Source organism: Malurus melanocephalus, unplaced genomic scaffold (genome assembly GCF_030028575.1).
Source record: "Malurus melanocephalus ecotype Western Australia unplaced genomic scaffold, MMel_1.1 scaffold_113, whole genome shotgun sequence".
Classification (NCBI taxonomy): Eukaryota; Metazoa; Chordata; class Aves; order Passeriformes; family Maluridae; genus Malurus; species Malurus melanocephalus.
In genome coordinates, this window is record NW_026623345.1 from 840243 (window position 1) to 857947 (window position 17705).

General features: G+C 40.9%; 1 protein-coding gene across 2 annotated transcripts in view; it reads right to left on the reverse strand.

Annotated features, from left to right (window-relative positions):
- The window catches only part of UNC13B (unc-13 homolog B), a 207211-nt gene that overhangs the window by 70813 nt on the left and 118693 nt on the right, over positions 1–17705 (reverse strand). For both annotated transcript variants that reach the window (XM_057369600.1, XM_057369599.1), the window contains exons 11-14: positions 13556–13602; positions 9196–9274; positions 7410–7484; positions 6556–6775 (exon numbers count right to left, since the gene is read on the reverse strand). In XM_057369600.1, the coding sequence (XP_057225583.1) occupies positions 6556–6775; positions 7410–7484; positions 9196–9274; positions 13556–13602 (421 nt within the window). The remainder of the gene's footprint in view (positions 1–6555; positions 6776–7409; positions 7485–9195; positions 9275–13555; positions 13603–17705) is intronic.

The following is a 17705-nucleotide window of genomic DNA, read 5'->3' on the forward strand; positions in this document are numbered from 1 at the left end:
TTCTTCTCCAAGATAGTTTAATTAAAGTAAGCCTAATCCTAGAAAAGATGTCTTCATTCAGGTATTCACAAAATATTCAATTACCTTAAAAATATATATTAAAGCAGGTACAAGGTGTGTCCAAAGGGAGTCATTAATCACAAAGATACATAAAACTGTTCTCTTCCAGAAGTGGGCAAAATATGGTATCTGAAGCACCTTTGGTATAAGGAATTACATTTTTGCATACAAAACTTTTTTAGAAAGTAGTGACTTAACATGAATAAAGTTCTGTGACCACACACACACACACACACATACACACACACACACACACATGCGCACACACACACAGAGGAGCCCGTCAGTACATAACAGCAAAGAGAATAAAACCAGTTTGCAACAGGTTGCAACCACTGAAGTGTCAGAAGTTCATTAAGGACACTGYATACCAAGGCATTTTATTAAGGATCTGGGTGTAAAACAACCCATAGTTTTACACTACCTGAGTACTTTTTCATTTTACTTACTAGAGGCTCAAYGTTCAGTATTTCATTTAGTACAATAAGAAGTGCATGCCCTAGAGTTTCCTGTTGTTGGCTTAAGATGAAATGAAATCAAAAATACTGGAATTAATTACCTAGTCCCTGCTGTTTCTACTCACCGGTGATGCACCTAACATTTATTAAAGGAATAGGAAACTGAAATGATACCAGGGGCTATGCTTTGAACTTCAGATAAGAAGTGCTATTCAGCTTTAACCGAACTAGGTCTCCTGGGGATGGAGATGGACTCTATACTATATATGCAGAGCTACATAAAATTACTGGGAAATTGGGAAAGGCCAAAATGAACAATTTGTCTTTCTTAGCTGGAATTCTGAAATCTGTCAAAGAAACCAACTCTGCCCTGATCTCTCTGACTCTGAGGAAATTAGGAACCAAATTAAAACTCACCTTAATGCAAGCATTGTAGGAGCATCAAATGAGGTTTTAGAATGCAAATTTGGACAAATGGAGGAATTCTAATTAAAAACAAGTTCAACATCCTCACAACCTCCAGAGACCTTGCACAGTGGATTTATCCCTCTGCAAGCCTAGCAGCAGTCCAGGGCACCCTGGGTAGCAGGATATTCAAGTCGTGACACACAGACCCCAAGAGCCCTCGAGTCACCTCCAAGGCTTGGCTCTGCCTCGTGACTGCAGAGGAAACCCCCCACCTCCATCCACGCTGCTTCCCCACTCTGCCCAGATAATTTGCCCAGGCAGCTCAATTATTCCTTCCCTGGAAAAGGTCTCTCTCTCTGCAGAGACTGCGCCTGAACTGCCCTGCAAAAGCCAGAGCCAGACACCTAATTTAACAATACAGACTAACAAAGAACAGACACTGTTTGTTCTGCTGTCTCAACAGCACACTCATTCTTAATTTTGACACCTGCTTCTTGGTACAAAACCAAGAGGGCTTCCCAAACAACCACTGGSGGACTAATTAACTATGATGTATGTGTTTTAAACACAAAACATATCATTATACTGAATGGCAGAGGGTACTTTTTCTGCTCTTGGGCTGCAAAGAGGTTTTTGGTCAGTAGATCAGCTTTTCAGATCCTGTGATTGGCAACAGAAAGGCTTTGGAATAAACAAGTAATGTGTACAGGTTCTGTGCTTTCTTTCTTCCTCTCTAAGATTAAATTATGAGTCAATTTATGACTGGAAACAGAAAGCAAATATATCTATATTGGGAATTATATTGATATATCTATCAGTAAACCACCAGAGCTGTTATCCTATGCTTTAAGAAGAAGAATTCAAAAAGCAACTCTGTCAGGATAGAAGGCAGCTGTTCAGTAGGCGGATAATGTTTAGAAATTATATATTCCTGAAACTTAAAATAGATATCCAAGTTTCAAATAAAGGTATCCTTCTGCCTTCTGTGCAAATATTTTCCTACATACAACTTTGGGAGCAAACAACTGCTCACCGTGGTGTCTAACCATCATTCAACTCAGAAGCCAAGATGATTAGCACATGACTTAATTGGTCTGACTAACTCCCCACTCACTGACTCGGTCGCAGGAGACTGCCTCTGAATGCAGAGTACAACACACATAAGTTTCTCATCCAAAAAGCAACGAGTGCACCTGCCTCACAGTCGGTGTCAAAATGCTTTGAACAAAAAAGCTAGCCCTGAACTGTATGGGCTTCTTACAAGGCGCTTGCTCACATCATGTCCTTCCCTTCCATCCTYTTGGTAATTACTTCTCTGCATTTGTTCCTTGGTCTCCCACACATCCATTCCCACATTTACTCTTTCTTCGATACCAGAATTGCCCAACCCACTATAATTTAGTTAGTACTACACCAATGCTCRAGGCTAGAGATAAAAGCTCAGTTTCCAAAAGCCTTGCACACCATGGGGATGTTAAAGACCATCCCTCTTCCCACTTTCAGTCAAGTAAGAAAGGAAATGTACCAATGCAGCAGAGGTTTCAACTATTCAAAGAATAGCAAAGGGCTAAAAAGAGAGCACCRTCCCTTGAGCAAGTATTTATGAGCTTATGATAAAAAAGTAAGTGTCCTATCATCTGAATATTAGGAGGCTATGCAGTACACATGCTACAACTGATTCCAGTTTACTGCACTTCAGACACCACKAATTCATGGAATAGCCCTGCTGAAGCAGTCTGCAAATGGGATTTGATTCAAATTGCAACAAAGCATTGCTGAATTTGAGTATTTCACCAGTGCTGTCCCATACTGACAATAAATTTATTGAGTGTATCAGATAAGTTTCTTAAAAACACAGAGACAAAAAAAAATACCCTCAGAAGAGTTAATCAAACTTAATTCTAAAAGAGTTGGAGATTTTTTTTAATYTACCCCAGAAATGTGTGAAGAGTGGAAGATGGATAAACAGCACGTTCTGAACCTAAAGAATAAAACCCCAGGTGTCTGCCCAAAATTTTAAGGCATAAACAATGGGAAAGTATTTGTGACCAGCCGAAAATTCATTTTACTCCAATGCAACATTTTCTGGAAGACTTACACAGATTGAAGTGAATATATATCCTGAGGCATCAAGGTATAATCAATAGAATTGTATTTGTTACCAGTCTGAAAATTTATTTTACTCCACTGTAACATTTTCTGGAAGCTCTAAATAGACTTAAGTGAAGATATGTCCTGAGAATGTTTTGGGTTTTTTGCCAACAGCAACAATAAAGCTTCTGTTAGGAAAAAATCCCTCCTGAGTTCAGTGTACAAGAAAGTTCAGTCTTGAATTTATGGGATCTCTAAACTGTTGTTTGTCCCCCAGACAACCTTTTTCTTATTCCTCAAGCACAGAATATGTTCTTCAAACAACTGTATAAAAAAAAATTAAACTTCTTCATTTTCCTCTGACTTCTTGGGTTCCAGTTAGGAAGGATTTTAGCATGAACACACTGAAGCGAAGAACACAATTGCCTGAAATTGCCTTTTAATATATTTCTGCTATAGATAACAACTGTTTTCCCATTCCAGCAGCCCATTCAGATACTGACTCCATCATCTTCTCCATCTCCCAGCACTGTTCTCTGTCTTCTCTGTATTCTAATTACACAATCTCCAGTTTCCTCTACATCTCTACCCCAGCTAATGATACCCTCCATACTCACAGTGGGTAACACGGCAGACCATGCTCACTGCCTATTGTCCTTGATTCTGGAMAGCCTACAAATAACTCAGTAAGTAAAAATTTTGTTTGGTTGGGTTTTAACTTTCCACATGCTTCACACATTTTAAGCCTGGTGTAGTCTCATTTTTTTTACCCTCTAGTTTCTGTATCTCTGCATGATGAAGTAKCTTGAGTTTACATTTTGAAAGAAAATGTGAAAACATCTGCAACCCCCTGAATAAAACAGCAAGCTCTTACTTAATGCTTTGCCATATATGAAAAGTAATTTCCAGTTGTTTCYTCCATTCTGTGGAAAACCCCATAGTATTGCCATCATCACGTCCCACAGCCCATTGCATGAGATTATGTAGTTACAACTGGAGATAAGAAAACCTTTCCCCATGGTTATTCTTCAGTGTCTCAGCTCCAGAAACTCCCTGTTCTCAGGGAGTCTGAATCACTGAAGCTGTCTTCTCCTTCCACCTTTAATTTTMTCACAGCAAACTCAGCTCATTTTCTCTTTTGCAAACAGCAAGCTTAAAAAGATCCTCTTTCTCCCTGTTGCTTATCTCCCTCTTCTCCAACATGGTGCAAGCATAAACAGGCTCAAACAAGGATTAAACCAATTCACAGAGCCATCACTGCCAGCTATGAAACAGCATCTACTGCCCAGAAAGGCTTTAAGCCATGGATATCTGTAAGCTGTAGGAGTAAGCCAGAGTCACAGCAGGTGCAYTGCATGCACGTCTCACACCTCTGCCCTGGGCTCCACAACAGAAGCATCTTCCCTTCAGAAACATTCTATTAGGATAGACCTAGTATGGCTGCTCTTACTTTTTTGAAACAGCATGATTCCTGCCCTCCTGTGTCACACTGTCAAGTCTCTCTTTTGAAAGATTAACAATCCCTCATAAATCCTCTCCCAAGATATTCCCGTATTTCACCCATTACTATTGAACTCTGTCCAGCACCCATGCCCATCTGGAATCTCCCTTCCTGAACATGGATAGCTACAACCTTCCTCTGCAGGAACATACTTCCTCTTAGCCATTAGCTATTTCTTTAATATAGAGCCTTTTTCCTATTGTTTTCAACTTGAGGACCACTGCTGTGTACAACAGCTCTGCACCTGTTTCCTCTCTGCTGCTGGTGCAAACCTCATCTTGCTCTGTTCTCCACGGACCTCCTCCTTTCTGAGATACCACAACTCCCTTGCAACATTACAGCACCATGGGCATGTATCTGAATCATGCCTGGATGCACAGCTTCTCACCTGAAATACTGATAACTACCAGTTAGCACAGAGTTCTGCTGAACTCCAGAAATAAAAAGGGTGTTCTCAGGTCTCAGATGACCCTGTGCATAATACTGTGGCAGAAAACTGAGCTATGACAGAAATACATTCTCCCAGACCAAACACAACACCACAGCTCTTTACTGAGTCATTAAAAAGGCCTCAACAAAGCCAAAGTGCCAATGATGCAACAGTTCAAATGCTATAATCTCACCTCCCAACCTCCAAAGGAAAGTCTAGAATGGCTAAGCAACTGAGGAAAGGGGTGTTTGGCCAGATCAGATGTGTCTTACAAATATGCCATTGCAAATAGCCCTAGACCCAATTATGACAAATTTAAGACTCTGCACACACCAAAAATACAAGCATCCAACAACAATATCCATTTGGGGTGTTAAGGAAAGCCTTAAGAAAAAGCAAATGAGCTATGACTCATTCAGCCCAGCTCTCCCAAACAACTACAGTCTAAGGCAGACACAAGATTTGACTTTTTATTTTCCTGTAATTGCTGACAGGAATTTGCAGTAAGGTCTGTTCATACTTCACAAACTTTTCTGATTCCTTAGATCTAGTTCATCAAAAGCTGCAATGACAAGAAAAGTATGAGTGAACAGAAACAGCCCCACCTTCCTACTCATGATTTAACATATATGGAAGAAATTTCTATTCCAGTTAGACTGAGATATTTTGCTCTTAAGCAGGAATATAAATTTTAGACTAAATTAAGAAATGGTTTTACAAGCAAATAAAAATAACTGGACCAAGGCAGATGCCTAAATGAGTACTTTTCTCTTTTTTTTCCCTTTAATCAAATTACTTTTAACTTCTCCATTGTTTGTGTAAGGTGTCATTTATTCTGCAAAGGCACAGAGCTCTTTAAAGAGATGACTTAGTTTTTTACGCTGCAGAAAAAAACCCCAACAAAATAATCTGAAATGCCAGCAGGAAGATAAAATAGTGTCCATATACTCAAACAACACCTTTATATCTGACTCACCATCTCTGCTAACTCAGCCCTAGGTCTCAAAGGGATTGAGCCAAACAGGCTTACTGTTGGAAAGACAAAATGCCTTCCCAGGCTGCTGTTGGTATAGATAATCCAAGCTAAATCCAGGGGTTCTATTTCCCAAGCAGGAACCCAGCACTGATCTTAAAAGCTTAAAACAGTGTCACAGACTGATGACTGCAACAACCAACCTGACTGTGATACCAGGACAGGGGGGAACAGAACAAATGTCAGAAAATTCAGCCTTATGCCCTATTCACCCAGCCCACTCTTCCACACAGGATATGTTGGCAAATACATCACCCGAGYTGACATAAAGAGACAAACAAAACACAACACCAACCAACCAACAAATCAACTAGAACCAACAAACAGGCACGAAAAGAGTCAAGAATTCAACCTTCTTTTAAAGGACACCAGGCACAATGCAGCTATGTTCTTCTGCACCAGCAGAGGTGTCTGTGCCTACAGGGGGTAGGTTTAGCCCAATAGCACCTTCTCAGAAAACACACCATGACTTTAATTACTGCAGCTTCACTGGTCCCTGAGATATCAGCARGACACTTAGGAAGGGTCTGGCAAAAATTTCTGCAACAGCCACGCTCTGCTGGCCACTACTCACTCTGCAGGCAGTCGGCGTTGAGCAAGTCTTGGCACTTCTCGTGGCACTTGACCCCACACTCCCCGCAGCGCATTCCCTGCCGTGCAATGCCCCACAGCAGCCCCTCACATTCRTAGCAGTAGGTAGGAGTTGTGGCTGTCCACACCTCGAAGTTGTGTGGGGTTGTGCAAGAGATGGGGTAAATTAAGGCTTGCAAGGTCTTCTTATAGACATGAGATTTCTGAAAGGCAAGAGCATATGTAAAGCAACATCCAGGAAGGTGACTGAGCGTACCCTTGCTGGTTAAYGTAGGAGTTGTGCAGGAAAGGACATGACGAGTGAAATAAAGCTGCACATTTGAGGTGGACAAATGTGGCACCTCACCTTCCAGAAGTATCTCCCCAGACATTCAAAAAACTGGAAGACAACAATTACTGTTTTTGGATATCTTGAATAAAGCAAGTTTCACACACTGTCCCTTACAGCAGATAGCACAGAAGGAAATGGTAAGATTACTGAGTTCAACAAGTGTGGTAAGATTACTGAGTTCAACAACTGCTTGGGCAATGCCATCAGGCAAATGATGTGACTCTTGGGGTGTCCTATGCATGACCAGGAATTGGACTCAGTGACCCTGATGGGTGACTTTCCAACTGAGCATATTTCTGTGATCCTGTATTTCCACTTTTTTTTCAGAATTATACTGATGCATTAAGTATTATTTTTATGTGTTTAGTTTCTTTAAACAAATTATACAGAAAGCTTTCCATCTGTATTTCTAGACAACTGTGAAGCTTGCTGTGCATCTCAGAGCACCAAATGCCTTTAATTTGCTTACTAAGAATTAAGAGAAGCCAAGCAACCCTCCAACTTACCAGCTCTTCATCTTTGAGAGATGTTCTAGTGGCCATTGCTGAGGTAATTCCGGCTTTTCGGGATTGAACCAGTGACTAGGGAGGAAGAAATTTTGTTATTCACCACCAGTTTGCAAGTGCAATGGCTTTACATGTCCAGAGATGTGAGCAAAAGGACTCTGTCATGCCAGACACCAAACCAGCAATCTACTGCATTAAAGTTGGTTTGCTAAGCGACTGCTCGCATCTCAAAGGAGTCAAATGTACATCCTGAAAGGTCTTCAACTTGTTTCCATCTGTCCATAATCAGTCTCAATCTAGTAAATTTCTATTTGTTTCTCTAAAAGAACTGCCAGTGAAACCTGCGTTCCCATCTCCACAACTATGCTTTAGCAGCAACAGTAACTAAGGTCACTAAAACAGACTCACTTTTCTATATCTAACTTCATTCATATCCAAAAGGATGTGATTTCATCAGCTTTACAAGACATACAACACCCCAAAATGTGACAGTAAAGAGATTGCAAGTAACAAGGATAAAAGAAAGGGGAGAGAGTTGGGAGCAGAGATTTGAATGTGACAGAGTATCACATTCATCAGCCATCACTGAAAACAATGAACTGCATTTTCCCCCCAAGAATTGCCTTTCATGTCATGCCAACACAGCTTTGCAGATGTGGACAGCACAGGGCAGCGTCTTTGCAGCACCTCACAGTGGCATACAAGGGATTTCTGCAGCCACTCCAGTAACATGAAGGCAGAGAAGGATGTTTAAAGGTAGCARTGTTTGCTTTGAAATCATCCAGCTCTTAGTTTTGCGCCATTTATGTTCTGCTTTATGCTGTTTCAACAGAGACTAAAAAAGTTCATTCCAACAGTGATGGAGCAGAGAGTGCTGGATAAGCATTCACTGCAATACTACAGGTTCAAAACAAAAAGCAAAGAAAAGTAGAGGGGCAAATAAGGTAAAGTGAGGGGTTTTTTTCTGGTGAAGACTTAATGGATAGTCTTCACCTCCACTTACCATGGCCTGTGAAGAGAGAGAATGAAAGCATCCAAGGGAAGCAACATAAGTTAATGCCATTATTGAAAAGATTTGAGATACAAGCAGTTAGCTAGACACATACCAAGCTGCCCTTGCATAAGGTGGCAGACAAAATTGTATGCATCTTTTCACATGAATTACAGGATATAGAAACTTTGGTCTTTCAGCTGTTACAGCACTTCTCTCAAGTATGAAATTGCTACGTGTACTGAATACAGCCAAGAGAAAACCATTTGTCCTGCAGAAGCCTTATTTCACCATATCATACAAGCATATGAAAGTTGTCCTCATTACTCACTTGGTTCTCATGCTTCCTCAGTGCAGAATTCTACTGGCAATATTGCAAATAGCTTTTAAAATCCAAGCACATATGCTCGCTTATCTATCCTCTGAAATTCCAACCTTCTGGTAAGCTGCCAAACCTTGCATGGACATTATAACTTTCCCTAAGGTATGTGATTTTTAGCAAAACATTAAAAAATGATGCAGGCTTAAGAACAATCAAATATTTTGTGTAGAACAGAAAAAATAAGAAGATGAAAAATATCCTAATTCTGTCAAATGAATGAAATTGTCTATAAAACCATAGCTCATTCTCACTGAGATTTTTCAAGCATTGTTCCTAACCCTTTAGCATAAGAATTAATTTAACAAAACGYTTTAGCTTCTTGAAGTGACAATGAACATGCCCATATATCAAAAAAAGTAAAGCCAGCTGAACAAATGGCTGTGTGGCAGAAGAGAAACAAACAAATCCCTTACCAGATCACTGACAAGTGGAATTGGCTTTTTTTTGCGTAGATCAGGCATGCTATCAATGCCATAGAGACCACCTGCAGGCCTGGAAATTCAGGAGGAAAAAAAAAATTAATTCATTTAGGATTGGGAGGGGTGAAAAGGGGACTGCTCTCCTGGAAGAAGGAAAATTAGCCAGAAGATTATACTTAAGAAAGTGTAAAGTTAATGCTAAAAACGATTAAGTGTTTATCGTCTTCACACRCATCAATCCAGGCTGGTGGTGGTTAGGAGGGAGCACGTCAAAGAAGATCAGCCCAGGGGCAGGATGCTGCTACCCTTCTTTCTCATTCTAGACTAGAAYACACTTAATACTGGCCCTTGAGGTCCATATAATTATTAGGAAAAGCCTGACATCTGAGGAGAAAAGATAGTGGGCTTATTTCCATAASAGACCATTCACAATGCTCAGCGTTTCAAGCCGTGCAGACCTGTACACTCAAGAGATGGCATTTGCTGGCAGAAGTGACAGCAGAGCAAAACGGCCACTACCCCAGCAACAGTCAGTGCATGATTAAATAAAATGCTATAACCTGGCCTCCCTCCCTCCCAGATCAGCCTGGATAATTATACCTGGATCCTGGCACCCACTGCTAACACCAYATGGATGTAACCCTGTACTTGAAGAAGGTCTATTAATTCACCTTAGAGGTCTCCAGTAAATGCATCCATCTCTTAAGGACTTCAGATAATGCTTTTTAATAATACTGGAAACCTAGCACACGCTTCTCTCCCTGCAATGAACATCCATCCCAGCAGGCAAAATCCACAGCACCTCTCTGTGTCTCTTTCACCTTGCCCATTACCACTGTGCTCTCAGGTCTTGCTAACATTAAGAGTATGGCTTCCGAGGTCTTCTTGATTACAGAGACTGCAGAGGAAAACCCTCTGCGTCTCCATCCTTAGCCATTTGTCTTCACTTCCTACCGCTCTGGCTTACCTGTTTTGGTATTTGTTTGATAAACTGGCTGCCAATTTCCACCTGGGTGTTTTGCTGATTTGGTACAACATACCCAGTGAAAATGCTTTGCAGGAAAATTACAGGAAAAAGGAGTACGGGACAAACTGTTCTTACAGTCATAAAAACCACACACGGAGYTACCTTTCAAAACAACCTAGGAAAACAAAGTGCCACTACAAATTTGCACATGCCATGAAAATTGTGAGGTTAGTAAATGACAAGAGGCAACCCACTGCTGTCAGGAGGCAGGGTCTACTCAAGCCCCTTTAAATACAGCCAAAAGTGAAAAAAAACCCAAACAACAAAACATGCAGCATAACCAAACCAATACTAAAGCTTGAGGATGGACAAGGATGTCACAACACAGCCTAGCATGAGGTTGTGCCAAAGAGGAAAACAACTCATTATTACAGAAATATGAGACAGAATTGGAATCATACAATTGACTTTTCTGGTGTTGAGAAAGGTGTAGGAGGGTGACGTGTCCGAGCACGGCTGAGCTGACAGCTGCYGATAGCTGAACAAGCCTGGTGGGAAGGTGAGCAGTTGCATGTAACTGCAAGAGCCGTGTCAGCTCCACAGCTTTCCAAAAGTGMAGTTTTCCAACACTGGGAGTCCTCACAGCAAGGCCACACTCTGTTTTTTCACTAGAGGCTATCGTCATTTCCAATAGAGAATTCCAGAAGAACTKTTTGACCAAGTCACACTGCAATAATCCCTTCTGATTTATTACAGAAAAATCTCACASACATCAAGAAGTAAGAAATATGCTTGTATTGACACACTTGTCTGCTGCCCTAATGTTACAAAACCTTTCCAATACTGGTGATACTGTTTTGGGGTAAAATAGGTGACATGGAAGAGAAACAGATGATGCAAAGAATCCCAGGATTACTTAACTACAACACAGATTATTGATAAATTTTGGGTCAAAGATTTGTGCAAATCCCTTGAATTAGAAAAGCAGATACAAAATAGAAAGGGAAAGTCTATAATCGGAAAAGGTACTACAAAATGGTCACAAGTAAATCTCCAGAGTTAATGCTCCTGTTAMCAGTGTTTTCCTACATGATTTCAATTTTTTTTTTCTAATTTAATTGAAAGGAAACTGTGATACTCTGACATTTCCCAGGAAAGAAGAAAAACATTAAAATTGCATGCTTTATAAATTCAAGATGAGCCTCTACAAATTATTGTGCTTGAGAAACACATRTAGTTACAACTTGGTTTGTTGCAAATACTTTTGATAGATCGAGGTTTATGAGAGAACCGGTGGAAAGCCAGGATGACAAACATAATTAAAGGTCCTTGCCACTGAAGGGATGTGTCCTAGTACCTACAGAGTTACACACCCAAATGACCTGCTTTTAGCTTGTTAATATTAATAAATAAAAATTCAACAATTTTCCAAATGGTTGTGTTTGCAGCTACCTCAGCCCATTTAAGCATAACTGCTACCTCATTTAATAAAATTACAGTGTTTGCACAGACAGAAGAACTGACAGTGCCTCAAACACGCACAGTGTAGCTTTATACGTAATAGGGTAACTCTCCTCTGCAGTGAATGTAATATTTATAGCATTATTACGGAGAACTGTATTGAAGAGTGAATAGAATTTCAGTAGGAGAAGATGATTTGCACTAATAAATAAAATACATAGATATATTACGCCCACAGACTGATCTGTAATACCAATTGTACCTTTTTTTTGAAGTGTTCTCTCCAAAGCCRGTGATTACAGACAGGAAAGTAATGTTGCATTATACAGAAAATGAAAATAGCTTGAAGCATGTATTCATCTTCTAATACAAGCTGTATCACACAGAAGTTTCCATAAAATCTTGACAATCTAAGTAAGCTAAGGTGGTTTCCAGTGACAGAGGATGACTATTAACTTCGAAGGACGCCACAACTCTAATCCTCATATTGAAAGAACAACTCCCAAACATAAATGCTTTAGTATACTTTGAGGCTAATAAGCCAAAATGAGACTAAGGGTGGAATTAAAGGCTTACCACCCACAACAACCTTTTCAGGGAATCCCTCGTATGGGGGATACAGTATGACAAACTTTTGTCAAAACTGCATGGCCAGACTGTTTAGTTGCATCTTTGCATCTTGCACAGACAGGAAAAAAATTGCAGGCTAGAGCAAACAATGCCTCAAACGGACAAAACACATGTTTAAGTATTTCAGGACTGTAGGTGTATCCACCTTTCAGGCTAGGAAATAATTCTGTGTGCCTGAACCAATAAACCTAGTACATTGTCTCCTTGTTAAAGCAGGAGAAGGTGCTGTTTATAGCTACAATAAATCACCATCTCCTGCTCCTGCAAATTGCCTGTTCTCCAGCAGCTACTTGAAGAAGTCCCGGGGTCCTTGGGAAAAGCAGGGGGTTGTTAGGCAGCTCCAGGCATCCGCAGGTGACGCTTTGTGGGAATACCAACACAGAAGAACAGCAAMTCCAAAAGCAGAAAGCCACATAATGAAGCCTCCAATTTTACTTCAAGTTTTATTAGGGAAGCTTCCTTCAGTAGTATGAGAATTAACTTATGCATGTAGCAAGCCAACCTCTGGCTGAGATTTCAGGGCAAATCTTGCTGCTGCTGACAGTTCCTAATGGGTGCCCCACCACCAAATCGAATTACCCTGATCACGTACCAGGCACRTAACAGGTAAAATGTGTCACTGTCTTTTTCCTGCCAGAGGACTCCAGGGAAGCTGCCATGCTGGCACCTGTTACCACAGAGTGTCATGCTGAAATTACAGTCAGAATTTGTTTCATTTGCTGTAGTGTGTCATGGAGAGAATGCATGACCAGCTCACTCTCATCTGTGCAAAACAAGCATGATGGGCACTGCTTTAAAAATACAAATTGCAATAATTTCTAGAGTTAATGCAGTTTGAATTACTACAAGAAATCATTGCAAAGACAGAAGACTTCCTCAAACCTATCTTCTTCTMAAAGCAAGACACAGCACTCTTTCAGAGCCACTCTTTCCCTCCTCTGCTGCCACTCATGACTGATTCAAGAGAAAGGATTTCATCCAGACCACTCTGGTACTCAGTATCAAATATTTAATACTGCTGTTATAAGCACTGCCCATCAACACATTACAGATTATACACTGCATTTATTCAGCCTTGCTCTTTACCACAGGTCTGGTAGAGCTGCCCAGCCCATCCCCAGCTGCTTGAGAAGAGGCTGAAATATGGAAGCAGCCTGGCCCTAAAGTGAAGTCTGGCCACTTCTTTACTTAATTCAAAACATAAAAAATGCTGCTTTTACTTAGACTGAACTGCAGACCTCTAAAGTACACTGTAATTATAAATACAGGGATACAAGGTCCCAAAATATGACTTACCCTCCTTTGAGCCAGGGTGGTTTTGAAGGATCAGCCTCATCTTGGCCCTGAAGTAAGGGAAGGGAAAAGAACAACAGAAAATTAGTTTTCAAAAACACCAGAGAAAGTATTTGCATTATATTCTGCAGAAAGGGCAACAGACCACACTGCATGCAGGCAAATGCACACAGAAACTTGTTCAAGCACCTCCAGGGACCAAGATGCCAAGATAAGTCATACAGACACAGACAGACAATTTCAYTGAACAGCTGCTACTGGAACCTCAAGAGCCTGTTCAGTGCAACTCCACATTCAAGATGCAGTCTTAAAGATCAACTTTTGATATTTTTCAAACTCCAATGAGTTATTGCAGAGCTCTGTTACTAGAGGTTACCACTTCACATTAATGTGGTCATAATGAAGATGTTATAAACTAAAAGCCCTTGTGTGAAATGCACAAATGACAGACTAACATGAACCTCCGTATGAACATTGTGAGCTTTGCTCATGCCTCTGCTTTAGTCCCCTAAGCAGAGAGGTCCCCATTACAGCTTCACCCATTTATATGAAAGTATTTCACTTCCAACAGGCATGAAACAAGGGCCACCTTGCAGGTCAACYGGGATCCCACGGTGTGATGGGAAACAGGACAGACTGCAGATGTGGGAGTTCATATTCATTAATTCAAACCATGTTCTTATGCTCATATTAGGAGTGCTTTTACAGAGTGATGTTCTGCTTTGTTCCAGAACTTCAGTGGGCTGACTAGAAGTGGTAAGTACTTAAAACACTTGCAATGTACTTGGAAGAAACAAAAGATTCCAGGTAAGGCAAAAATGGTTACTTGTAACTGGAAACCTCTTTGTTTCAGCTCACAGGTTATATGTTCTCCKGCACTCCCTGAGAGAAATGCTGGTTTCACACAGGACTAAGCAAGTCATAATGCTAAGAGCTAAAACTCCAACCTCAAATTGCATCTGCCAAGAGAATAAGGAGGTTGTAACTTGCACACAGTGAAAAAGGAAGTATTTCCAGACATGGGACTCTCAACCTGAGAATCAAAAAAGTAAAGGAGCTTGAGTCAGGAAATATGAACCAACTCCATGCAAGATAAAAGAACACAGCCCCAAAAGAAAGTTCTKTCTTCTCTTTTGTTTTTTTCTGACCTGTGCTTTGTGTGAGCTGTGCAACCCTGGACTGTTCACAGGTGACAGACAAAGACTCCCAAGAAGAGCAGAAACAACCAAGGAAAAGGAGTTCTCTTTGACGTATCAACTTGAACAGAAACAGAAGACCAAACTTTGTATTTTTGAGTCCTACACTTCGGGGATAGGCAGATTTAAAGACTACATATTAGTAATTTTTATTATTTTATGGTGAAACAGATGGAACAGTATCATGTTATCCATTATGGAATGGACACGACCAGACATGCCTGCAGAGCAGGAAGGGGCCCAGATCCACAGTTCAGTACTGTGCATGTTTTCCCACAACTGGAGAAGCACACCAGGCTCCACTTGGCTGTGTTTCCAAAACCCCTGTGCCTGAAACCTGCATTACTTCAGAAGGATCTGAACCAGTTGCTGGTCAAGAGAGAAGATTTCATTAAGCAAATGCAACTAGATCCTTCTGAGTTCACAGGCGAGGGTGTCTCTACCTTTGCATCTGAACACTTGGAAGAGCTGCGGTTAGAAATCAACTTCAATAAAGTGGGCAAAGGCTTCACATTGAACTGAGCTTACATGGATGGTTCAGCTATGCTGAATGACAGAGAATGACAAACACAAACGTGGCATYACTGACTGGCAAAAGGAATTAGTATAACAAACAAGTTGTCAGTCATTTTATCCAAGAAACTAAATATTTATGACTGGTATTTGAGACATTAACAGACCACAAAACAGCATGTTCACTGCAGACTGGAGAAGTGCATCAAGAATCTGGGAAAAGTAGGGGGCAAAAGATCCAAGGAAGGCTGCTACCTAGCTGAGCTGTTTTCTACAGGCAACGATGAGTCAACAGAGAACAGCCAGCAATATGGATAGGGGCGGGCACAAAGTATAATAAGGAAACAAACCTCCATCATCTTCCAGATTTGTGACATGCCAAGTAAAATTTGACAGAAGTTCCAGATAATTAATGAGCAAAAGTGGAATGTATTTTTACCAAGCCTTTCAGATATGCAAAWAAAAAGAAAAAGGAAGCAGAGCGACTCTAGGGTCAAGATTAATAATCATCTGGGTRTAACAGCACAAAACAAAATAAAGGGCTTTCAGTAAGCAGTAATATTGATACAGGGCCAAAGCAGGTGATGGCCATGTGAAAGCAGGAGTTATGATGTGCTGAAAGCGAAGTAAGAGCTAATTTGCTYCAGGCAGCCTTCTCCCTGAGAAAATGCCAAGAGAACCAGCACCTGACATCCATCAAACAAGGGCTCATGCCTTGARACTGTAGAAGAGTCAATGCAGTACCCACAGCTGAAATGTGTATGTGGAGGAGGGAAATGTGATACAGATTAGTGTAGGACCATTATTGGCTTCAACAGCTTGAAAGGGTTCTGAGCAAACATGAAGGAAAAAAWTAGGATGGAGGCTATTGAAAAACAGGAAAAAATATAACAGAGGCATTTCAATTTTGCAAAAATTCTTGGTTTGTTTCACAAAGCAACTATTTTTCTTTAACCATAAAATCAACAGTGAACTGAATTTTCATTTCGATAAAAAACCTTTGATGCAGCGCCATGTGACGTTAATAAAGCCAGATAAGCTGAGGAGGAGGAAGGAGCTTTCAGGTGGATAAACAAGTAACTGTGACTGAGCCAGCCATGGACAACGCAATAAGGAAGCTAGTGGGAGTAAGTGGGATCTCCTGATAAAATCTGGAAATGACAAACCTGGGAGAATTACTGATACTGAACTCATAGGTCCAGTGGAAAGAACTGACAGCAGTAAATAGTGCAACATTGGAGGATTAAATACTGAACAAATGGCAAGGTCAAAGCCCCAAAGGCTACCATGAATTTGACTGCAAATAAGGTGCTCCTCAGTGATGAAAAGCATGTGACAATGGATTTGAGTTCTAGCCATCAGATCGACCACAAGCCTCTATAATACAGCCAGACAGGCAAAGAACATAATCCATAGAGTATGTCCAATGAAATGTCTCCACAGAAGTAGAAGTACAAATACCTTTGTACTGTGCTGGTATGATTCCTTCAGAAAAGCAAGTGAAATCTCTTTATTCCATATCAAAGTAAAAAACATTCACAAAGGAAAATGGCAAAAGCAGCTGGAGGATGCAAACACAATATTAYATGAGGACAAAATATCTTGCTTACTTTAGCAAAAAGAACCTTTTCCTGTTTTTGTTCAATAGGCATGGGAATGGGAGAACTGGAGCTAAAGAGAGGATGGAAGTTCTACAGAAGCCTTTCAAAAGGAGAAGCAGACACCAAACTTCACCAGTTCTAGAGAAGGAAATTGGGAGGTTTATACATAAGGAAATGGTGTAATATCTCAGTCACCAAGAAGTCCTCAGCAGTCCCTTCCTGCACTGGCTTATATAGTCAAAGAACCAGAGGCCACATTAGGTACAGGTAGTGGCATAAGGATTAAGACACCTCCACTAGTGCCAGTTAAACAAAGTAATCCAGAGTTTGTAACCCTGATATGAGTAAGGACTCTTCATTTACTCTTCCTCATTAATAGAAAGCAAACAGCGATGYTGTCCATCGAGAGGGATTTGCTGGAGCTGGGGAGTTTCCAACCCTCCAAAGGCAAAACTCGCACCAGGACACAGCAGAGCTCCAGTAGCTGCCTTGGGACTTGTCACCAGCCGTGGGTCTGCTCAAGTTCAGCCCATGGCAGCAGCCTGACCTGGTCAGAGCCTGGGCAAGCTGCAGGAACAACAGGCAGGTGRAAACAGCCAACTGTGAAGGTTTGTAGCACTGTCTTTCCCAAAACAAATGACAGGGCAAGGGGAAAGCAGACACACTTAACACCCTGTCATMCACATGCTGCATGTCACAGAAGGTGTTTTGCTGGTTTATGGCCTTCTCTGCACAACTCTGTCACTTGATCTTCCCTAGAATGCAGCCAGACCAAGCTGAATCTGATTTTTTTGAAATCTCCAGTAAGCACATAAAGGAGCATTGAAACAATGGAGAAACAAA